The following is a 25913-nucleotide window of genomic DNA, read 5'->3' on the forward strand; positions in this document are numbered from 1 at the left end:
CATGTTTGACAGTTGGGTTTGGGTTCTTGGGGTCATAGGCAGCATTCCTCCTCCTCCTCCAAACATGGTGAGTGGAGATGATGCCAAAGAGCTCGATTTTGGTCTCATCTGACCACAACACTTTCAACCAGTCCTCCTCTGCATCATTCAGACGTTCAGTGGCAAACTTCAGACGGGCCTGGACATGTGCTTTCTGGAGCAGAGGGACCTTGCGGGCACTGCAGGATTTCAATCCTTGTCGGCGTAGTGTGTTACCAATTGTTTTCTTGATGACTGTGGTCCCAGCTGCCTGGAGATCATTGACAAGATCCTCACGTGTAGTTCTGGGATGATTCCTCACTGTTCTCATGATCATTGCACTCCACGAGGTGAGATCTTGCATGGTGCACCAGACCTAAGGAGACTGACAGTTGTTTTGTGTTTCTTCCATTTGAGAATGATTGCACCAACTGTTGTCACCTTTTCACCAAGCTGCTTGGCGATAGTTTGGTAGCCCAGTCCAGCCTTGTGTAGGTCTACAATCTCATCCCTGACATCCTTGGACAGCTCTTTGGTCTTTGCTATGGTGGAGAGTCCTGCGGACAAGTGTCTTATATACATGTAACAAAATGAGATTAGCAGCACTCCCTTTAAAAGACTGCTTCTAATCTCAGCTTGTTACCTGTATGAAAGACACCTGGTAGCCAGAAATCCTGCTGAATGATAAGGGATCAAATACTTATTTCCCACATGAACATGCAAATCAGTACATAATTTGTTAGACATGCATTTCTTTTGAATTTTGTGTTGCTATTCTGTCTCTCAGTTTTATAATACACCTACCATTCGATTTTTAGACTGATCATTTCTTTGTGAGTGGGCAAACATTCAAAAGCAGCAGGAAATCAAATACTTATTTCCTTCACTGTAAATAAAAAGATCGTGATAGAAAGTTATAAAATCAGTGGTGTGGTGTGGTGAAGATTTTGGTCCTCTCTGCATAGTATTGGTATGCTCCACAAGCTGGGTATCCTGTCTGTGAGCATCAGGTAACACAGGTTCCCATGAGCAGGGTTTGGTTACAACATTTGTGTAGCGTAGATCAGAGAGCAAGGAAAGGCACTACGCTGCACTGGAGGCTTAAGTGGGCTTGGTGGATAGGAGGAAGATGTGTGAGCTGTATTCAGTAGCAGCTTTCAGTTTCATGAGTCCACTGAAAGAATGAGCTACAATCGGACTATCACTGTCTTCTCCCGGACGGACATTTCTTCCAAGTGGAATACACTGGTAGAGCTCATGCAGTGCCTCTCCGGGTGACGGTCCCCATACTCAATCACTTGCCATGTGTGTTCACTCTTTCAGGGGTGGCGCCGCCCCCTGAAAAAAGCCGTCCTAGGCAAATGCCTCATTTGCCTCATGGCAAATACCTCTCTGCATGTGCAGTGCGGACTGAAGCTTAGGTTTCACAACTAATTGATACAGTAGTTGTTCACCAGTTCATGTCAGGTTTACATCAGGTTCAGGACAGGATTAGCTCTCAGGATTATCCTGTTCACACATATGTGGTTTATAAACGGTTGCCATAGAAGTCAATAGCCTGTAATCTGCACCTGAACCTGACCGTACTGCTCAGAAATTGGACATGACTCTTTTTCAAACCACACTGAATGCGCACCACCAGTGCACCAGATATACAGTATGTGAACAGACTCCATAGGAAGCAATGTTATTTCACGTGTCGTGCGAATTGGATGGATTGGTTCAAATCACATCCAATCCGCATATATGTGAACCAGCACTCAAAGTATACAGTATATTCATTTTACAAAGTGGCTATTAGTAAATAAGGTGAGTTTTTGTTCACTTTTAATACTAAATCTTGTGTATTTTATCCCCCCTGCAAATGATTGGTTATTCAAAGGGTCACTCCCTTTTCTAACATTTACTTTGTAAAGTGAGCATACATTTTGCAAAGGGAACATTCACATATGCACAGTCTCTGCTCTTTTAGTAAAGAAGTCCCACTGCAGATATAGATAAAAAATATGTAGAATAAACCACACCAACCTACAAAAAATATAGTCCCTTTGACCGTACAGTATATCCTTCCACCCTGGAAGTAGACAATAAACATGGGCAGAGCACAGTGGCTAAATGGTTAGCACTTCCGCCTGGGAGTACCAGGGCCGTTGGTTAAAATCCCAGCCATGGCACCTCCTGCCTGGAGTTTGCATGTTCTCCCTGTGCCTGCGTGAGTTTCCTCCAGGTACTCCGGTTTCCTCCCACACTCCAAAGACATGCTGGTAGGTTAATTGGATCCTGTCTAAATTGGCCCTTGTATATGAATGTGAGTTAGGGACCTTAGATTGTACACCCCTTGAGGGTTAGGGACTGATGTGAATGTACAATATATATGTAAAGTACTGCATAAATTGACAGCGCTGTATAAGTACCTGAAATAAATAAATAAACAGTTTCCAGTCACCCTGAATATAAACAGTGTCGGTCACTGTGGATATAAACCAAATACCCCAATGTTCAATATAATGTTACTTTTTCAATATAAAGCCATGCAGACTAATAAATCTTCATATAGTCCACCAGTACTTAGTGCTCCATCAATTCTTCGTGTTCATCAAACCAATACGTCCTCTTCTATTCATAATACCTCAAAGCAAATAAACTAAACATAGTGCATTATCCTTAGATGCAAATGATATTGGTGTATATCACAATCAGGATCACCGTGATCACCTATATATCCAGTGATAAGATTCCTCCCCTTGCCCAAAATCATGAACAAATGCATTATGTTCCACACTCCTTTAAACACAGTGAATATGTGCCACGCCACACTGCAAAAAGTGGTCATACAGTGCAATCAATCAAGTGTGCCACCTGTCAATCTATACACAGTACCAAATCAACAGGTGGTGCATGCTAAAAAATAAAGTGCTCCAGGATTCTGTTGCCACTACAAGGTCAGCTATCCTTCATATATTATTAACCCGTGCCATGCCAAATTTGAATAAGTGGTCAATTTCCTCCATGGTCTTAATATTAAAGCACCTGTCAACCCATATACATTACCACACAGGTGTCAAACTGGTGGCCCTCCAGCTGTTGCCAAACTAAAAGTCCCATGAGACATTGCAAGATTGACAGTTACAAATATGACTTCCAAAGGCAGAGGCATGATGGGACTTGTAGTTTTGCAACAGCTGGAGGGTCACCAGTTTGACACCTCTGCCTTACCAGATAGGTAATCCAGGCTTGACTCTTGCTACCAGTACTCCGAATCCGCAATGAGAATGCCTTCTTATTTTGTCTGAGTCAAGCCTGGATTACCTGTCTATCTGGTAAGGTATATGGGTTGACAGGTGCTTTATTATTCAGACCATGGAGGAAGTTGACCACTTATTCAAGTTTGGCGTGGCACGGGTTCACAATATAGGAAGGATAGCTGACCTTGTAGTGACAGCAGAATCCTGGAGCACTTTATTTTTTGGTTTATTTACATGGATTTATATTGAAAAAGCAACATTATATTGAACATTGGGGTATTTGGTTTATATCCACAGTGACCAACACTGTTTATATTCAGGGTGACCAGAAACTGTTTATATTTATAGATAAAAAATTGTATACTTCTGCCATTTTTTTTTATAGAGGCAGAATGTGTTTATTGCAGATACCAACAGAGCTTTTAATGAGTTCTAATTTACATGAAATGAAAACCTGATGTGATTGTGAATTAGGTAAATAAATTAGATCAATACAATTTATACTGTTGCAAAAATATATTTCATGGTTGACTGATCACTTTACAATACTTTAACTTTAGTTAAAAGACATTTGCTCATAAATGGACACATTGTTGCCAGAAGTCATTAATTAATGAAATATTAATTAGACTGTTTCAGAACAGCCCATTAATATGGAAATGTGCAATTTAGGGAAATATATGAATATTTTAATTTATAAGTAGAATGTTAAATGTAAAATGTTTGCAGACAACTGATTCTGCTGCAGGGGAAATGAATGTTTAGGATTGATAATAATTATTTAAAATGTAGTTAGTGCTAACAACAGAAGACTTTAGAGATGAAAGATCTGCTGAGAATTTTAAGGAATTGAGCAAGCGTAACATTGTCAGATTCTGCTGGATTACACTTTAGCCTGTGTTTTTTTTCAGAGGTGTCACTAAAATTGGTACATAGTGCCCCTTTTCTGTCAATCACTGAACTAGTTTCTTGTCAGCTTTTCCAGCAGCACTCTTATAAAGATGCTGGTTGGCCACACCAGCATCAAATTTTCAATGTTATTTTAAAAAGATTAGATTTTTTTATATCTGCATCCAGGAGTGTTTTCACTGTCACGTGTGCTGTTTTAAATTATGATTCCAACATCCTTATTTGATTTATTGTTTTCCTGCATTGTTATAAAAAATATTGTTCAGTTGTGCAATACTCTAATTTTGGTTGGAAGCGACCAACCATTTTCCAATTTGTCTATTGACTTGGTTCTTTATTTGACCCCCAGGGTACCAATGTACATTGCATGGCTTTAAAAAAAAGTTGTTGCATATTCCTACCTGTTTCTCTTCTGGAGAAAACAGAAAATTGTACACTCACCTTTCTGTAATTTTCCTCTCACTGGGCATCTTCATGGAAGCATACACTTGGGAAACAAAGGTTTTCTTGGTCTTAGTTTTATACGCACTCTAAGGAACTGGCTTACTAAGGGGTTTATAGCCCACTTGATACCTGTAAGTGCTGATAAAGCTAAGACTTGTAATTTTAGTTTATCTGACCCCAGGCCTTTGTCCAGGCCAAGCTGATCATGGTCCTGTGTGCCACAAAATCCAGCAACATTGACCATATCTTTCAGTAGGTTTGTTTACCGGGGCCTTTCTAGCAGGAGGTAAGGAAGCAATTACCTCAGAAGAGCACCTGTGGTTCAACAGCCTCAGCCTCTTACCTTTCAAGCCATCAGATATAATTTCTCGGGAGCTGGATGGAAAAACTGACCGTGAGACAGTAGGTCCAATGTCAATGGTAGTGCCACTGGCAGCTCGATGTTCAATTGGAGGCCAAAATGGTATAATCACAATCCCTTTCACTGAGATATGTCCGAGCTTGGCTAAGAATCTGGAAATCGGGGGCATTGGGAGATAGATGTAACCGAGTTGGAAACTCCATTGACAGTGTAAGAAGTCCACTCCGTCCACCAACAGGTATGGAGTTCTTGCTAGAATCGGACACATATTGAATTCCAGGGAGTCACAACTAGATCTGTTTGGGGTGTCCCCACTTCAGGGGTAACTGATTGAAAACTGAAGGACTAAAGGACTACTCATTGTTCAACAAGAAACAGCGACTTAGTGAGTCAACCAGCTGATTGTGAGTCACTGGAATATACAGTATACTGCTCTCAGATCTTTCATATTGATTTGAGCCCAGTTGATTAATAGAGGAACATCCATCACAAAGGTTCAACTCCTTGTTCTTCCTTGTTTTTATATACGCCACCGTGTTGTCTCAACGTAGCAGAACTCTTAATCCTACCAGTCATAGATTGAAGACTACCATTGCTTTGAATGCCACTCAGAGTGTCAGAATATGGCCGTGTGGCTTGATCCCTGTAGTGAGCACCCAATCCCTTTAGGCTGGCATCTGAAGTAACTGTGTTCCATCCTGATACCACAATCGGGCAATGTATCCTCAGATTCTCTGCGTGTGTCCACGACCAAAGAGATGCTTTAATTAACCTGAAAATATGTATTGGTTGTTACAGTGATACATCCTCCCACTGCCGGAGGAAAGACAACTGGAATAATCAAGTATGCCATTACACCAAACGAATCATGGGAATGCTAGACAGTAAGGTCCCCAGGACAGTTAGACACTGCCTGGCTGGCAGGGATTCCGTTTCCATAGTCAGTGACCTTAAACCTTTTTCCCCCAGACAGACTACAGAACCTTTGTGAATGTTCTGGGAGAGGTTGAGAGGTCAAACAGAAAACTTCAGAACTGGTAATGATGCTGATGAATCACAAAGCGGAAGGTATTTTTGAAACTCTATGAATTGGAACATCCAGTAGTTGTCAGGTAAATAGCATACAATCTCCCAGACTTATTGACAACCAAATTGACTGAAGGGACTCCATTTTGCAAGTCTCAACATCTATGAACTTGTTGAGCTTCTTCAAGTGCAGCACTGAGCATAGATTTCCTGTTCTCTTCCTTACTAGGAATAATATTGAATAATAGCCTCTTCCTCTGGGAGTTTGATATTTCCATTATTAGCTGTTTCTGTAATAAGTCAATCATGTATTGCACCAGAATTCATTTTTCTGCAGAATCTGGAAGCTTGGTTAGTTGAAACTGATTTGAGGCTTTCCCCCTTTTGAATTTCCATCAATGTCTCACAGAAAGGAAGGGGTCATAGACTTTTGAAGCTTAAATAGAGAAGAGTGCCCCTCCAACTCCTCATGTAGTCTCTACTCAGTTTATAGGACTTAGCCTCTCTGTACCTGTCTGGGAGCTGGCATCTGTATAGTGGGCCCTTTTGATTCTTTTACTTCCTATCTGATGGTATAAGGCCTGATCTACCACCCATCATCTTTAAAATTACTGAATCCAGCTGACTTCTGTATAAATTTGAGCCATCATAAGGAATTTTATACAAATTTGATTTTGAAACAGGATCTGCTGGCCAAGGTTTTAATGATAACGCCCTCCTTGATTTGACTGTAGACAATATTGCTCTTACTGAGCAGCTATTAACATCTACTGAGGCCTCTGCTATGAAATCACCTTCTTAAAGGGTTGTTACTATCTTGTCTCACTCCACCTCAGCAAAAATCGCTCTTTCAATATTAGTTGTCCAGCTGGATATTGCTCTTCCTACAGCTTCAAAGGTGATTGTAGTTCTACACGCACCTACAGATTCTGCATAAGTGTGTTTCAAATTTTCTGGTCCAGGGCTTCTTTAAATGTGAGCACATCTTCCATTGCCAAGGTAACATGTCTTGCTAGTCTCATTAATGAAGGTTCTTCTACAGGAGGAAAACATAATGGATTAACCTTTGGCTTCTTCAGGGGCTACAATTTGCTTAACCTATTCTTGATATACATTTTTCTTAGGCTTCTGCCTCCTGAATTAACGCTACAATTTTTTTCTTTAAGTGGAAATGACACCTGTTACTTTTTAAGATAAGGGATATATTTTCTGACTTTTTGAGGAATCTCCTCCACTTCCTTCCAACCGATCACTCCTTTCACTGCCTTTGCAAAAGGTGCTATTAGAGAAAAGTCAAAGCCTGAAGCTCCCATAACCTCTTCATCTTTTAAGGAACTCTCTGACTCCGTTGCAGCTGGCTGACTTTGAAGAGATATACTGGGTATAAGAGCTACTAACTAAAGAGTAGAGGCTTTAAAAATTGATTCTTTAACCGAATCCTAAATTAAAGTTGTCACCTCTCTTGCACCCACCTCCTTTTATTTTGTGGCTTTGTCAAAGCAGGACTGGCACACTAGTTTTTCAGGAAGTGCTTTATCTCTGCAGATCCAGTATCTATTACTAGCTGGATGCCCATGATGGATTGGAGATGAGGAGTGTCGTGGCAGAAGAACCTAAATGTTGGGTATAACGCTAGTGTCATGATGACCTAAAGCAACCTTGCCTGAACCTACGCTGAGATGGCGACCTGTGTTGACTCCTAAGGGGCTCTTTGCACATTGACACTGATGATCTTGAGGTTCTTGTAGGGTTGTCAATGTTATGACAGCATTTAAACTACAAGCTTTTTACTTACCTAATGCCTTACCTTACAGGAATCTGGTGATCTGATTGGGCAGCGTTTTCCATGAGGGAGGATAGGAACAGTAGACTGTGCAGGCTGAAATAGGACAACAGTTGTAGACCCCTTATGGGGAAATGACAAATGGGTCTCCATGAGCAGGACATTGTTCCAAACCTGTAAGTAAATAAGGAAATCAGAACCTTAGCAGTGGGAACGGTGGGTTTGATAATAAAGTTGGCAGTGAATCCTCAAAGGTCCTCCAGGAGCCACATGACCATGCATGCACCGTGACTATGGGCACCATTGTGAATCAAGGTATTCACATGGATATGCGCAAGGCAGAGGCCTTGCAACATATATGAAATGCTGGAAGCCACTGCAGCACATGTGCCAGCCGGCACCATCTTGGAAAGAGGAAACAATTCTAGGAACCTGCGCCACCATGTCACATCATTAACATGACCTTCAGATTACCAGAATGTGGTTCCCTACATATAGATTATTTAGAGACTGGACAGAAGGGACTACCACCCAGGAAAGGCTGAACCTGGCTGGGACAGTTGAGCAGTAAGGGAACAGTCCAGTCCTAATGGTGAGGACAAAAAGAGAATGCTGCTTGATGGATCCTCCTCAAATTTATAGTTTACCAGTCCTATCAGGTTGAAGGGTGAAGCCATAACCCAGTATATACTGCTGTGATGCACCAGGAAATAGCTTTATATGGCACCAAAACTGAAATTTCTATTGCAGGGGGTGCCTAAAATTTGACTTATTTCAGACTTCTGGGAAAATCCAGTGAGCCAATCACATAAGCAGAAAATGACATTTCTGGGGTCAGTCTATACACCAGTGTGGTACAGAGCACCTCCACATTCCCATATTTCATTGACATTTACAGAAAATTACAGTGCTGCATATTAAAAAGGAAATGCCATTTTTAATAACAATAAATTACAATATGGCTTATGTAGCATCTGTATATGCTATATTATTATTTTATTTTTATGAAAGTGGAGTCATCCTTTAATTATGAATGAAACTGATTGAAGAATACCCATGTATCTGCAAATATGATTTGATTATTGTAACAGACTTGGACATTCACACCAGGGAAAGAGATTATGGGGTGGATTTATTAAAGACAAATAGACTCTCCACTTTGCAACTTCAGTTGCACTCTGCAAGTGCAGTTGCTTCAGAGCTTAGTAATTGAGGGGGAGCTCTGTTGACTTCCATCATTCAATCATGTGCAAAAAAAATGGAGTTTATTTTTATTTTCCATGCATGTGATTGGGTATTCTTTGTAAAGTGAAGCCTTACCTTATTTACTAAGCCTGGAGCAGCTGCAATTGTGGAGTGCAACTACACTTGCAAAGTGCACAGTCTGTGCCTTTTAGTAAATCAACTACTGTGAGCCTTCAGAAAAGTCACTGCTATTGGTTATACCTCTCAAATTAGTGCAATCATGAAGAAAAAAGTAAACATTACATGAAATCCTGTTAACACAGCCTCTGTAGGCAGGTGCAGACATTCTTCCCACCTTTACGTGGCAGGAAGGGACATCATCCCACACAGTGACACCAGAAGTAGTTATTTCAGGAGAAGGTGGCGGTGAGAGAGCCTAGAGCCAGATCTGTGTTATCCCTATGTTTATTATGTAACATGCATTTTATCCTGGTGCACCTAGCAATGTGAGTGGGCATTATGGAAATGGTTTTTATAAATAAAAGGTTTTAAAGATTTCACATTATGGTAGTCTCCCTCCATCTCTTACTACATGTTGTGTGAGACATTTAAAAGGAAAGAGTGCAGCTGGTCCAAGAAGGAGAAGGCTAATGGTGGTTATCCATGATACTAAGGTGTCCTTTTATGACACAGAGAATAGCTGCGATTCAACAGATCTCAGCTATTCTCTGGTCATTCACAGTTTATGACACTCAGGAGATCATGTCAGCCCTTCTCTGGAGATCTGTGTTCTCCCTCCAGATTCTCCAGCCCAGAGCTGGAGAATCAGAGGGACCGAAAACTAAGCAGAGATAATTTACCTCTGCTTAGTAAACTGACCTTTTACTATAATCTTGCGAGATTATAGTAAAATGAGCCGTTTTTCAGAGTTTGTAGACCGTTATCCAGCGTTTGGAGATCGTTCTCCCTTCGTTCGGAGAACTGCTTCATAAACTGCATTCACAGGAGAACTGTGTTCTCCGAGAATGCCGGAGAACTGAGCAGCGATCTATTACCGCTGGTTCACAAACGGACACCTTACTGCTGTATGACTCACCTGTGATAGTCATATAAATCTGGTGAGTGTTCTGTGTTTTATGGTGGAGGATTTCAGGAATACTATGGCACTGACTGTTGGAAATGGAGCACTTTTTTGAGCATGGACACTTTAATAAGTTTGAAGGCATTGTGCATTGTACTGTGAATAACTGAAAGCACTTGAACACTTTATATGCACAGAGAGACTTTATTGAAGCACAAAGGACACTTTATTGAATCATGTTTAATTTTTATTTGAGGATATGAGCATTGTAGAGAATATGAGCTCTGTCATTTCAAAGCCATTGTTTCTAATTTGTAGGGACTCTTTAATGACTGGCATAGTACCACTAGATTGGTGTAAGGCCAATGTGGTGCCAATTTTTAAAAAGGGGTCAAAATCTTTACCAAATAATTATAGACCTGTTAGTTTAATTTCTATAGTTGATACTGGAGATTTTAATAAAAGACCACATAGATGAATTCTTGCTGGAAAAAAATAGTTTAAGCAACAGACAGCATGCATTCATGAAGGACAGAAGTTGTCGAACAAATCTGATTTCTTTTTATGAGGAGGTGAGCAAAACCTTGGACAGAGGGGTGGCGGTGGACGTGGTATACTTGGATTTTGCAAAAGCGTTTGACACAGTTCCCCACACATGGCTAATGTGTAAGGTAAAGTCTACGGGCTTGGAAAAATCTGTATGTAAATGGATAGTAAACTGGCTAAAAGATCGTATTCAAAGAGTAGTGGTTGATGATTCATACTCTGAATGGTCTAGGGTTGTCAGTGGTGTACCCCAAGGTTCAGTGTTGGGACCCTTACTTTTTAAAATATTTATAAACAATATAGGGTCTGGGATTAAAAATACCATTTCAGTCTTTGCAGATGACAGCAAGCTGTACAGTGGAATAACATCTTTACAGGATGTCTCCAATTTACAAGCCAACCTCAATGCACTGTTTAATTGGGCAACTATGTGGCAAATGAGGTTTAAATGTTTATAAATGTAAGGTTATGCACTTGGGGGCTAAGAATATGCATGCATCATACATACTAGTGGAAGTACAACTGAGGGAATCAATGGTGGAGAAGGATCTGGGAGTTTTGGTAGATCACAAGCTTAATAATAGCATGCAATGCCAAGCTGTGGTTTCTAAAGGGAGCAAAATCCTCTCTTGTATTAAGAGGTATAGACTCCAGAGAGAGAGGTATCATTTTACCCCTGTACAAATCATTAGTAAAACCTCATCTGGAATATGCAGTTCAGTTTTGGGCACCAATTCACAAAAAGAACATTGGGGAACTGGAGAAAATACAAAGAAGGGCAACTAAACTGATAAGAGGCATTGAGGAGCTCAGCTATGAGGGAAGATTAGAGGAACTGAAGGAGGAGATTAAGGGGGGATATGATCAAAATGTATAAATACATCAGTGGTTCATATAGTGAACTCGGTGTAGAGCTATTCACCCTGAGGTCATCACAGAGGACAAGGGGGCACTCTTTACATCTGGAGGAAAATAAATTTAATCTCCAAACATGGAAAGGTTTCTTCACAGTGAGCGAGTTGGTTCTAGCCAGCTCAGTGGATTGCTTTAAAAAAGGCCTGGATTCTTTCTTAGATACACAGAATATAACTGGTTACTAACATTTATAGGTAAAGTTTATCTCAGGGGATCAGGAACGATGTTTTTTCCCTGCAGGAGCAAATTGGATCATGCTTTGCTGGGGTTTTTTTTGCCTTCCTCTGGATCAACTGTGGGTATAGGATTATAACTTTTTTTTTTTAATGGTTGAACTGGATGGACTTTTGTCTCTTTTCAGCCAGACTAACTATGTAACTATGTAACTATATGCTTTTTTATTGCACATGTTTAAACAAAAAACAATATTGCTGTATAAAAGATAGATTAATTTTATTTTCCTTGCATGTGATTGGGTATTCTTTGTAACGTGAAGCCTTACATCATTTACTAAGCCTTGAGCAGCTGAACTTGTGCAGTGTAACTGCACTTGCAAAGTGCACAGTCTATTTGCCTTTAGTAAATCAACTCCTGTAAGCTTGCTGAAAAGCCACTGCTATTGGTTACACCTCTCAGATCAGTGCGATCATGAAGAAAGAAGTAAACATTACATGAAATCCTGTTAACACAGCCTCTGTAGGCAGGTGCAGACATTCTTCCCACCTGTACATGGCACTTTACCAATGTTACAGGGGAAAAGGCAAATTGTCCCCTTTGAACTCTGTTAGTCATCTCTTGGAAGGTAGGTGTCTGACTTTATGCCAAGTTCCTGTGAGTGTTCAGGTAGCCATCTTGATGAGGGGCTTTTATATAAGGGATCCCATTTCATTCGGGTGTGCTTTTGGATAAGTGGCAGACTAAGGAAATGCCCACTGCTTAGGGACTTAGCAAAGGAAAAGGTTCCTGGCGGGCAGGGATAGTACAGGAGGCAGTTTCCAGTGCCAGAGGTTTTCACGGTCATACAATATATTACCACCCCTCCAATAGAGGCTGTCCTCCGGTAACATTACTGTGTGTTACACTGCAGAGAGTACACCCCTCACATTTTTTTTGTAAATATTTTATTATATCTTTTCATATGACAACACTGAAGAAATGACACTTTGCTACAATGTAAAGTAGTGAGTGTACAGCTTGTATAACAGTGTAAATTTGCTGTCCCCTCAAAATAACTCAACACATCGCCATTAATATCTAAACCGCTGGCAGCAAAAATGAGTACACCCTAAGTGAAAATGTCCGAATTGGGACAAATTAGCCATTTTCCCTCCCAGGTGTCATGTGACTCGTTAGTGTTACAAAGTCTCAGGTGTGAATGGGAAGCAGGTGTGTTAAATTTGGTGTTATCGCTCTCACTCTCTCATACTGGTCACTGGAAGTTCAACATCTCACCTCATGGCAAAGAACTCTATGAGGATCTGAAAAAAAGAATTGTTGCTCTACATAAAGATGGCCTAGGCTATAAGAAAATTGCCAAGACCCTTAAACTGAGCTGCAGCACTGTGGCCAAGACTATACAGCGGTTTAACAGGACAGGTCACACTCAGAACAAGCCTCGCCATGGTCGATCAAAGAAGTTGAGTGCACGTGCTCAGCATCATATCCAGAGGTTGTCTTTGGGAAATAGATGTATGAGTGCTGCCAGCATTTCTGCAGAGGTTGAAGGGGTGGGGGATCAGCCTGTCAGTGCTCAGACCATTCTCCGCACACTGCATCAAATTGGTCTGCATGGCTGTCATCCCAGAAGGAAGCCTCTTCTAAAGATGATGCACAAGAAAGCCCGCAAACAGTTTTCTAAAGAGGAGCGCAAGGTCTCTAACATCCACCAGCTCTGTGATGTCGTCATGGAGGAGTGAAAGAGGACTCCATTGGTAACCTGTGAAGCTCTGGTGTACTCCATGCCCAAGAGGGTTATGGCAGCGCTGGAAAATAATGGTGGCCACACAAAATATTGACACTTTGGGCCCAATTTAGACATTTTCACTTAGAGATGTACTCACTTTTGTTGCCAGCGGTTTAGACATTAATGGCTGTGTGTTGAGTTATTTTGAGGGGATGGAAAATTTACACTGTTATACAAGCTGTACACTCACTACTTTACATTATAGCAAAGTGCCATTTCTTCAGTGTTGTCACATGAAATGATATAATAAAATATTTACAAAAATGTGTGGGGTGTACTCACTTCTATGAGATAATGTATATGTGCTTGCGTGTGTGTGTGTTTCCTCCTGAGTGGGAACCTTGACTATGACCCTGTTATCTTAAAAAAACCTGCACTATAAAATATAGAGACTGCCATAGATGACCTTCCTTTAAAATGCTCGTTACCTGGTTATCTGTGGTCACTAACCCGCAACAAGCAAGCAGCTTGTGTAGACAGAAAAAAAAAATCAGAATTTCAAATTTACATACTTGCTCTAAATTAGAGAATCAGAAGGTAGATAACAGCCAATCAACTAGCATTTTTAAAATAGATCTCAGCATTGGTTAATTACTGTACTGTATGTATTTTCTGAACAGCATTCCTACCAGGCATTATACTGACACACACTGTCACATAACATGTCGAGTAATGACTGTACATGCTAGAGATAATAGTATTCTTTTACCATCTTTGTAAAGATTACCAACAAGAGATTGTGAAAGATAAAATTGATTTGAATTGCTCTGCTGGATTTCAGCATGCTGGAGCAGTTCAGCATTTCAATTACCTTCGGCAACTGAAATGATTCTTGTAAATGGTAACTGGGGTTATGGAAACAATCCTTGAACCACAGCAATGTTTGACAATATAAATGTGTATTTGATCTGATATTGTATTGTATTCTACTATAATAAATATTATCTGGGGCACCGTTTCATAAACTGTGATCCATAGGTTTCTGGTGGCCCAAGGACATATGTCAGGTGGTGCCTAGTAATCAATGTATAGTAGGATGTGCTAAAATTAAAAGTGCAAAACAGAGGTGAAAAGTAGTAACAGATCAAAGAATATGAAGCCTGAAAATACAGAGCGAAGGTATGTGAGGCACTGAAGGAAAGTGGCATCAAGGTGTCAAGAGTCAATAAAGGCAGAGTGGGAAAAAAGGCTGCAAGAGTGTTGTCCATGTTTAACTGATTCACCACATCTTTGAGTTAGTACTCCATGGACTATAGAACTTTGGGAACCACTGATCTTAGTGGCAGGACATGGCCTATATTGATCTGTGCAAAGTCAAACACTAGGTATTTTAATTTCAAATCAAAGATCTGATTTATGTATCCATAACTTTAGTGGAAATCAAGATTATTAATATTATACAGTATTTATATAGCGCCAACAGTTTGCTCAGCGCTGTACATTATAATGGGAGACAGTACACGAGTCAGTACAGTAACAATACAGTACAATACACGAGGGGTTCAAAGGCCCTGGTCCTTGGAGCTTACAATCTAGGAGGGAGGGGATAGTGGTACAGGAGGAAATAGCTGTGGGGAATGGAGTGGTAGGAAGAGTGGAGGAGATCGGCAATTAGGTGAGGGCGGGGTAGGCTTCCCTGAAGAGATGGGTTTTCGGTGCGCCTAAAGGTGAGAGTAGGTGACAGTCTGATGGCTTGGGGTAGTGAGTTCCAGAGGATGGGGGAAGCCCTGGAGAAGTCCTGGAGATGGGCATGGGAGGAGGAGACCAGGGAACTAGAGAGTAGGAGGTCTTGTGAGGAGCGGAGAGTACGTTTTGGGTGGTATATAATTTGGGGCAGTGTTATAGACCGCTTTGTACGTCAGTGTTAGTAATTCGTATTTTATGCGTTGGGCAATCAGAAGACAGTGGAGGGATTGGCAGAGGGCGGTGGCGGACACGGAGCGGTTAGTAAGGTGAATGAGTCTGGCCGCAGAATTCAGGATAGACTGAAGCGGGGATAGCCTGTGATGAGGTAAGCCGGTGAGGAGGGAGTTACAGTAGTCAAGTCGTGATATAATAAGGGAGTGAATGAGTTGCTTAGTAGTTTCTGGGGTTAGGAACGGAAGTATTTTGGAGATGTTGCGGAGGTGGAGTCTACATGAATTTGTCAGCGATTGGACCTGGGGCTGGAAGGACAGATTGGAGTCTAGAATGACACCTAGTACTCTGGCTTGCGGGGTGGGACTGATGGAGGCGTTGTGATAGATAGGAAGAGAGCCAGGAGTGAGCGGAGTATCTGAGGCCAAGAGAGTATAGTTTTTTGAGGAGGAGGGGGTGGTCGACCGTGTCGAAAGCCATGGAGAGGTCGAGGAGTAGGAGCACTGAGTAGTGGCCATTAGCTTTGGCGGTTAGCAGGTCATTGGTGAGTTTGAGTAGGGCAGTTTCGGTGCAGTGTAGGGGACGAAAGCCAGACTGTAGGGGATCAAGGAGGTTGTTGTCAGTGAGGTGGGAACTCAGGTGATTATAGACTAAGGGCTAAAGGAGTTTGGATGTAAATGGCAGCAGAGTGATGGGTCTAAGGTTGTTTAGGTCGGTGGGATCCAAGGAGGGTTTTTTAAGTATGGAAGTTATGTGCGCGTGCTTCAGAGGGGAGGGGAATGCGCCAGTAGAGAGGGAGAGATTAAAGATGTGAGTGAAAACAGAGGTCATGTGATCACTTTTTTTTATGTATTTATAGTGTTTTTTTTATATATGTACACACATGTTTTGCCTTCCATTTTTATTTTAAACCAAATGAGTTGTTTTACAAGGTTAGGGTTCACATATACTTAACTGTGAAAATAACAAAAAATAACAAATAAAATATTATATTATAGGTGGCCAGCAGTGGGGTTTAAGAAATGAAAGGGGGCAGAGTCAAAGTTTTAACCTAGAACCTGGATCAATATTCACATAGGAAAGTGACAAGGATTTACAGTGACCCAAGCTCAGCAAACACATTCTTGGTTTGGGCAATAAAGTGTCATCACAGGTGGCTGGGCAGACCTTTGATTTGGGCTGAAGGCTACATAGGTCTTGAAAAGGACCACAAAGGCCTTAGTATTTCCACAAAGGGAAAGAACAATGATTTTGGTCAATTTTATTTCACAAATTGTTAAAGTTTATAACTTTTACATATGCTTTATTATTTTAGTTTCCTATTGATATAAAATCTTTGTTTTAGAAATAACTATTAAAATAAATGCAAATCTGACACTGGTGTCACACAGCATTATGAGTTTTCCTAAGAGAGAACCTAGCAGAAGCTACTAACTTTCAGACTCTCTGTCGCTGACTGATAGTCTTAATTGCAACTTTTGAACAGAGTTATGAAGGGAAGATATGGGAATGAGTCACTGCTCTGACGTATAAATTTCAACTTGAGCTATGCAGCTGTCTGCACATTTTCCTGGTAATTTATTTCAGGCTATTACCAGATTTCTCCTTTGCTATTTTTTGTTGCAGGTGAATTCAAGGAGTGCACAATATTATTTAGTGATGTGGTAACGTTTACCAATATTTGTGCTCAATGTGAACCCATCCAGATTGTGGCCATGTTGAATTCCATGTATCTCCGCTTTGACAGACTAACAACAGTTCACGATGTATATAAGGTAATTCACTCTCATTATTGTACATAAAATTGCAGTATATGACCTGCCTTGTTTCCACAATCTATCACTCTTTTTGACTTTACATCTCTTTTTAACTCTAAAAACAACAAATATTATTTTATAGGTTGAAACCATAGGAGATGCTTACATGGTAGTGGGTGGTGTGCCCGTGCCTGTTTCTACTCATGCAGAAAGAGTTGCAAATTTTGCCCTAGGAATGATCCTTATGGCAAGAGAAGTAAAAAATCCAGTCACAGGAAATCCTATTCAGGTTTGGCAAATATTTCATATTTTATTTGGATATAAAATGATCAAGATATTCAGTGCTTTTCACTTCATACTATATCTGACCATCATTTTTTTATTCCAGTATTCAGTGAGCCTTCATTGCAATTAATATTTGCTATCTCTTAAGTATGGCCTTTGGCAAGGTGAAGTTTAATTTGACAATGAAGTCAGCATTTAAAAGGATCTCATTGACTTTAACATTAAATTAAATGTTGGTTTTCAACAGCATGGTGTAACTTAACCAGTTGCCATGGTTTCAATACTATACTTGTTTTCACACCTTTTTAGGCATTGCTACATCTCGTTGCCTCTGATCACCTGCAGCCTCTTTGCAGCCACCTTCTATCTAAATCTAGCTATTGCTGAATGCTATTTAACAGAGTGCAAAACACTAGAAATTGAGTCTGCCCTTTGAACACGGTACCTGCAGTAAATGATTGAAAAGTGAATTTTGTATTACGTTATAACTCCTATTTGGATACTGACAGAAATGTGTTACTTTATCTAATCAGTGAATTGCTGCATATATAAGCACTCTTCTGTAAAGATCTGTAAAAAGATAATCTCTAAATAGACTTTTGTGAATGATCAGATAAGCAGGTGACATTTGGCAGGTTTATATGTTGGTCACACTCACATATGCCATTTGGATTGTGGTTTTTAAAAATCACTCATGCACAGTTTGAGCAAGGTCAGGATGGCTTGTGCCTTTGTTAATATTTACTGAATGGCAACCTGGAACACACTGATTGGAATCCAGAGGAAAAGAAGCACACAAAATCATTTCTTGTATTAAAAGAGGTATGGAGCGCAGAGAGAGAGAGACATCATTTTGTCCCTGTACAAATCATTACTAAGACCTCATCTGGAATATGCAGTTCAGGCACCACTTCATAAAAAGCATTTTGGGAACTGGAGAAAGTTCAGAGAAGGGCAACCAAACTGATAAGAGGCATCGAGGAGCTCAGCTATGAGGAAAGATTAGCTGACCTGAATTTATGCTCTCTTGAGAAGAGGAGATTAGGGGGGATATGATCAGCATGTATAAATACATCAGTGGTCCATATAGTGAACTTGGTGTAGAGTTATTCACCCTGAGATCTTCCTAGAAGACAAGGGGGGCACTCTTTATGTCAGGAGGAAATAAGATTTCATCTCCAAATACGGAAAGGCTTCTTCATAGTAAGAGTTGTGAAAATGTGGAATAGACTTCCTCAAGAGCTGTTTCTGGCCAGCTCAGTAGAATGTTATAAGAAAGGCCTGGATTATTTTCTAAATGTACATAGTACAACTGGATACAAATATTTAGGGGTAAGGTTGATCCAGGCAATATCCGATTGCCTCTTGGGGGATCAGGAAGGATTTTTTTTCCCCTGCTGGGGGAAACTTTATCATGCTTTGCATTTGAGCAAGCTCCCTTTTTGGTTGGACCAGCTAGGCCGCATTCCACTCCCCTTGGCAAGAGCTGTCTTCAGTTCAGGCCTACTACCACTGACTCTCCTCTGCATTGACTGTAAGTTCCCGGTCAGGTGAGCTCCCACACCGGGTTGTTGTACTGTTTGCAAGTTCTTCAATATATTGGTTACTGCACTCTGAACCTTTGTGTGTTTAGCCGCCACACCATGCTGCACCTATCCAACATACACATGCCCTGTAGTCCAAAAATACTGGTCTTTAGTTTTGTGATATCATCCACCTTATTTCAGACCACCCTAACACCTGATCTCTGTACTGCGTAGCTAAATAAACATCCAGAGGAGCTTACTCTAACTGACTTAAAATTATTACTATAGGTAACTATGGTCTCTAAGCAGACGATCACATGAGCTTGGAAAAACCCTCTAGTTGAGACCAAAAACCGTGTTACACAAATCATGATACACACACTAATGTAGCACATACCCCACAGGAGCCACTTGACAGATGCCCAGAGTTCTTTTCCTAATATTTGTCCACAGCCAGGCACACGGTCACTGTCACTCTTTGGCTCAATGGACAGTCCAGGGGAATTCTTTTTTGTGTTTTATTTTTGGGAAACTTGGATAGGGATAGGGAATTGAGTGGGATACTCCAAAACTATGTACAAATAGGAGGACACTTTTTCTTCTGTAGAACTATGAGCCAAGTCCTTGCACAAGTAAAAGAACTGGACAGGAGCCGCTGTCAATCAGTACAGAAACGGCTGAACTATGGGCCTCTGATGTTACAGATATACAATGGGATTGCAGGCCCATCATGTTTTTGCTTGCTTAAAGAGACTTTGTCAAGACTTCTAATCCTTCCCCACGATAGCCACAACTAAGACATTTCCAAAAAAGTAATGAATATAACACTGATGATTTGAAATACTGAATTACATGACTGCACTGTTTTTTGCATCCATTCCAACTATCAATTAATATAATGTATGCAATCTTGCCTGCAGATACGAGTTGGCCTACACACTGGTCCAGTGCTAGCTGGAGTGGTAGGTGAAAAGATGCCCCGATATTGCTTGTTTGGTGATACAGTAAATACAGCTTCACGGATGGAGAGTCATGGTGTTCCTAATAAAATTCACCTCAGCCCAGAAGCCTACAGGTAAATAGTTTACTAACAGCAATAGCAGTGCTGCAGGTGTAAATGCAATGAACCAGGGGATGATAATTTTGATGGGATAGTGTGGAATACATATGGGTCGATTTACTAAAGGCAAACAGACTTTCAGCTTTGCAAGGGAATTTTCCCCAGTGCTCAGTGAATGAGGTGAAGCTTTGCTGACTGCCATCAGCCAGACAGGTTCAAATAATTTTTTTTTTTTTTTTAATTCTCATGCGCATGACTGTATTCTTTGCAAAGTGAAATGTCATCACATTCACTAACCTCTGGGGAAAATGTCTTTGTAAAGTGCAACTTCCCTTGCAAAGTGATCAGCCTACTTGCTGTTAGTAAATTATGCTATATACTTAAAGCAATACTAAAGGTTCTTTATTTTGTTTTTGTAAAAAAATTACCTGCTGTGTGCAGTGGTTTTGCACAGAGCATTCTGGATCCTCCTCTTCTTGGGTCACCCACAGGCTCTACTGGCTCCTCCTTTCTGTTGGGTGCCCCCATAGCAAGCAGCTTGCTATGAGGGCACCTGCTGCTCCGTGTGTCCATTCACACACGGAGCCAAGGCTTAGCCCCACACCCTCTCTCCTCATTGGCTGACTGGCTGTGATTGACAGAAGCAGGAGCCAATGGCTCCCGCTTGCTATATCAGCCAATGAGGAGGCAGAGACCTGGGACAGCCAAGGCTGTTGTGCACATCGTTGGATCTCGATGGGGCTCAGGGAAGGATTGATGGGGCTGGGGGCACTGCTGCACACAGAAAGTTTTTTACCTTCATGCATAGAATTCTTGAAGGTAAAAAAAACCTTGAGCCTTTACAACCACTTTACATACTGAATTATGGACTGCAGCTCTACTTAAGATAATAGCAAGCAAATAAAAACCCCACCACAGCTGGGTGAATTTTAAACACAAATAAACACAAATAGTAGATGCAGGATGTGTTCTCTTCCACTTGTTTGTTAGTATCATCTGCTCAGGGTCTTTGATGCAATGTGTGACAGCAACAAGAACACACTTTTCTTTCATTGCTTGAGCACTCTGAGGAGGGAACCTACACTTCATGCCCCTAAGTGAAACTTTCAGTGATCACCCTCTAACATTAGAAGGCAAGGGTAATAGCATAAAGGTAGGGAGGGGTGTGAGAGGCTCTTTACAACACTTTCCAGTGTTACTAACACAATATATTGTATAAGGAGTTAGTCAGCACAACAAAAAAGTATGGAATGACATATGTTATAATTTCACAAAAGCTGCTATACACATAGACTCTATATATGATGTGCATCACGAAACAGTAACAGCAAACTGCAGCATCATAATTATCTTATTGGTGATACAACAACCAATAGCATGTGCATACAACGGTTTTAAAGTTTAGAGACCCTGTATACTGAACACTAATGTCTGCTGTTTTTGTATATATGTGTGTCTTATCTTTTTATGCTAATTTTATATGTGATATCCACTTACTGTGGAGGGTCTCTGACCCTTAATACTATTGTATACACATGCTGATTGTTTAGTTTGCAAATATGGGTTGAGAGGTCACCTGAACTCTTACATGTGCTGCCCTGTAAGCCTGTAGTTAAAGCAGAACTCATAATAAAGTATAAAAGTTGCACCTGAACCCAGGTTTTTCAGAATATAATGCTCTTTTTGCCTTGGGGAGGATATAACGGAATAAAACTTACCTTACTCCACAGTCAGTGCTCCAGTCCTCTTCAATGCCGCACCAAAATGAGGATGAGCACTCCAATGTCATCCTGTACAATCCATGACCGTCAGTGGCCACTAGTCCTGCACTGTACATGATGATATCAGCAAGGGGGGCAGTGATGTGGCAGGCTGGAGGGAGACCAGACAGAAGAATAGCTTTTTAGGATTGGTTGTCACTACTGAAACCAGCATACAGAACCATGAAATAAGGGGAGGTTTGCCAGTATTAGATGTACTGTTTGACAAAACAAGCAATATATTCTGCTGGGATCAAACATTCCTGCTAAGGTTTTCAGATAGCTTACGTGGCAGCAACTGTGTTATGGTGACCTCTAAACCCCAAAAGTCACATTCACTAACTAAAGAATATAGTGTGTATAAATATTTTGTATAGATTAAAAAAAAGAGCAACATTTAAACAGAAAATTAAGGATTATTAAGAGAGTCAGTTGGGGAGGGGAGCTATGTGGGAAAAACAAATCAATTGTAACTACCATAATAACACAAACAACTAAATGAGCTTTTGTATCATCAAACAAGAAAAGACAATGCTACAGTGGTATACTGTTATAGCGATATTAATGATGATATGGTGCCCCATTTTAGTGGCCACTCCTTCTCTATTTTATTTTCACCTAGAGGTCTCAGAAGTATACCAGGAAGGCCACATGTCTTCTTGGTTCTCCATGTAGGCTTTACTGACCTAAAGGGTCCTTCAATATAAATCCTTCTGTGCACTTATCAGCTACTGGCAGTCATCCTTGGAAGACAGCTGTGCAGATCTTGGCACATGAGATTAGAAGTAGTGTGTAAACTAGAAAGAGCTGCCATGACCATGACAGATATTTATGTGTTTACCTCTGCAGAGCTTCTGAATTTCTCCAGGTAGTAAACTGAAAATATAAGAGCAATGTTTCATATAGGAAGAAAAAAAATATGACAATTGTTTTTTTTTTCATTTCTACAGATGAGTTAATGCTGCCCTAGAGACTTCTATAAATAATCGTTTCTTGTCTTTTGTGTCTTTCTCAATTTAGATGTCTTAGAGATAAAGAATTTGAAATAATAGCACGGGGGGAAATCGAAGTAAAAGGCAAAGGGAAAATGTGCACCTATTTCCTAATGAGAAACATAACAGCACAGGAAAATGAAATTTTAGGTAGACCTGGGAAGGAGACGGACTCAGGCAGGGAATCCTCCCAATCTGTGCATGATGACCTCAACAAGGGGAGCCTACAAATGGCTTGTCCTCAAGGTAAAATTATTTACAGCAGTAATTTATAGCTCTAATGCTAAATACCGTATTTGCCAGCGTATAAGGCGACTGGGTGTATGAGACGACCCCTTAATTTTCCAGTTAAAACATAGGTTTTGGGCTATACTCGCCGTATAAGACTACCCCGCTTCCGAGGCAACACCTTTTAAAAACATCAGATTTGATTTAAATAATTTTAATGAAAATCGTTATGACTTACCAGTACTTAAAATCTTTCAAAATCCTCATCATGTTCATCCTCTGACATCACAAGTTCATCAATGACATATTGTGATACATTACAACTTTCAGTTTAAAAACTGGGTTCATATTTCCTTCTTCTTGCTGGAGCCATGATAGGGTCTTGTCTACCAGCCATTTTCTTTAAATACACCCACTAATCTGTCAGCCTGTTGGATGTGAGGTACTACTGTATGTACGATAGCTTCGGCTACATACAGTATACATACAGTATACCGCGCTGAGCCAATAACGGTGAGTGATGTATTCTATTAATGAATACAAAGCCTGCTCGGATGGGCTGTGTAAGAAAGGTGGGCTGATGTCACAGTCTCTGCAAATCCGAGCAGGCTTTGTATTCATTAATAGAATACATCACTCGATGTGATTGGCTCAGCGCGGTATATTGTATGTAGCCAAAGCTACCGTACATACAGTATTACATCCAGCGGAGTGACAGATTAGGGATGTTCATTTTGAGCCAGCTTGGCCAAAACAATCTAAAGGTTCACATTGTATACCCCGCATATAAGACAACCCCTGATTTTTGGGGTATGTTTTTAAGTATAAAAAGTTGTCTTATACACTGGCAAATACGGTATCTCAGATGCAGTAATGCAGTTTGTTTTCCTCTGCAGCTACACAAGATGAATTCATCCAGAACTCATGTCCTCCAATACCAATGAACTATGATGACAGTCCAGTTTTCTGTAATAAGGAAGTGCCCAAAGATCTCACAAGTATGTTTTTTTAAATTTTGTTTCATTATAAATTGCAATTAACTTTGGGCCAGAGCAGCACAGTGGCTTAGTGATTATCAAGTATGAGTTAAGGTTAGGGCCAAACTCAAACTCAGCCCAGTAAGTTGCAGCTGTGGAATTCCCCACCCCACACTGAGTCTAGCCCGAACCTTAGCTAATCCCTAGAAGTTAGCACCCTTGCCTTGCAGCACTGGGGTCCTTAGTCCGAATTCCAACCTGGAAACTAACTGCATGAAGTTTGCATATTCTCTCTGTACTTGCCTGGGTTTCCTCCAGATACTCTGGTTTCCTTCCACACACCAAAGACATGCTGGAGGGTTAATTTGCTCCTGTCTATATTAGCTCATGTACATGTATGTATGCATGTGAGATAGAGACATTTAATTGTAAGCTCCTTGAAGACAGGGCCTGAGGTGAATATACAATATGTCACGTAGAATAACAACAGTTAAATAACCATAGACTAAAGATAATCAGCAAAGGAAAAGATGTGCAGACACTTCTATCTTTTTACTTTATATCAGCCTTTTTCAATCAGGGTTCCCTGGAACCCAAAGGTCCCTCGAGAAGTTGCTAGGGGTTGATTAAGCAGTGAGCAACTTTTCTGCCTCTCAGATGAGTAACCGCTATGAACATTGTTTTTTTAGCTGTCTGTAAAGGGTGGGCGAATCTTCACAATTATTAGAAATATAAGGAGCTTTCTTCTGACTACCACAGTAATATATTGTGAACCTTTCCCTATGTTTTTTCAAGGGTACCTCCATGTTAAAAAAGGTTGAGAAAGGCTGCTTTTACTGATTCTGTTGTTATACTGTATATCTTTGTCCAGAAAGGCACATCACTGTTGATCCTTAAGGCTTCATGCACACTAGGCGTTTTTACAGCTGCTGTTTTGGACGTCAGACTTTTTTTTAAGTGCCTCTAAATGCCCCTGCATGTTATACTATGTGTTCATGCACACATAGGCTTTAAGCAGCATTTTCTGACAGAAGGGTTTAGTGGCAGAAAAAAAAAACCCTCTGCCAGTGCATTCTGGAGCAGCAGCATTTTGGTAGAAAAAACACGCTGAGAGCTCCTAAATTCTACTAAACTATTCTAAACTCTACTAAATGAGTTTTGTTTTCAATGGTTGTTAAGGAGAGGGCCGGGAAGCCGGGGTTCCCCACTGCCAGTTGAATGCAAAAAATATTTGCCTGCAATAAAAAATTATGAAAAAATGGCATGAGGATCCCCACGTACAGAGGAATCTATACCAGACCCTTATCCGAGCATGGAGCCTGGCAGGTCAGGAAAAGGGGGAATGAATGAGCGCTCCCCTTCCTGAACCATACCAGGCCACATGCCCTCAACATGGGGGGGGGTGCTATGGTGTGGGAGGATCTCCCCCAAAGCACCTTGCCCCCATGTTGATGAGGACAAGGATCTCTTTCCCACAACCCTGGCCGTTGGTTGTGGGGGCTTATTGAAATCTGGAAGAAATATCCCCCAGTGTAGATCCATCATCAATCACAATGCCAACCTGAAAAAAGAAAAAAAATCCTCTGGTCCTGACTAAGGCTCCTGTCATCTGACAGCTCTTAAATAACTAAAGGACGGGGCCATCCAGTGACGTCACTGGGAGACCCCGCCCCTTAGTTATTTAGGCGCTGTCAGACAGTGGAGCTGCCAGAGGGTAGAAGCCTTCTTCCGGACCAGAGGGTCTTTTTTTGGGTCAGTGGTGGCGGCAGGCAGCGTGATTGATGATGGATCTACACCAGGGGACATTTTTTTTTTACATTTTTAATTTTTTTAATAAAGGACTTAAAACTTGTGTGGTGGTTTTATTTACTTTTTATACTTTTTTGGGGGGCGGGGATCTGGGCCCCCCTTTTTAAAGAGGGCTTCCAGATGCGATAAGACCCCTGCCCGCAGACCCCTACAACCACCAGCCAGGGTTGTGAGAAGAGGCCCTTG

The 25913-nt window shown here is 40.9% G+C and overlaps 1 protein-coding gene across 2 annotated transcripts in view; it reads left to right on the plus strand.

Moving 5' to 3' along the window:
- Window positions 1–25913, plus strand: part of LOC149466344 (putative guanylate cyclase soluble subunit beta-2) — an 82761-nt gene that overhangs the window by 51001 nt on the left and 5847 nt on the right. For both annotated transcript variants that reach the window (XM_089672574.1, XM_089672573.1), the window contains exons 11-15: window positions 16960–17108; window positions 17233–17379; window positions 19822–19976; window positions 22742–22959; window positions 23838–23939. In XM_089672574.1, coding sequence (XP_089528700.1) covers window positions 16960–17108; window positions 17233–17379; window positions 19822–19976; window positions 22742–22959; window positions 23838–23939 — 771 coding nt within the window. The remainder of the gene's footprint in view (window positions 1–16959; window positions 17109–17232; window positions 17380–19821; window positions 19977–22741; window positions 22960–23837; window positions 23940–25913) is intronic.

The sequence above is a fragment of the Staurois parvus genome, unplaced genomic scaffold, assembly GCF_062004578.1.
Source record: "Staurois parvus isolate SC_StPar_1 unplaced genomic scaffold, SC_StPar_1.0 ptg000131l, whole genome shotgun sequence".
In the NCBI taxonomy this organism is placed as follows: domain Eukaryota; kingdom Metazoa; phylum Chordata; class Amphibia; order Anura; family Ranidae; genus Staurois; species Staurois parvus.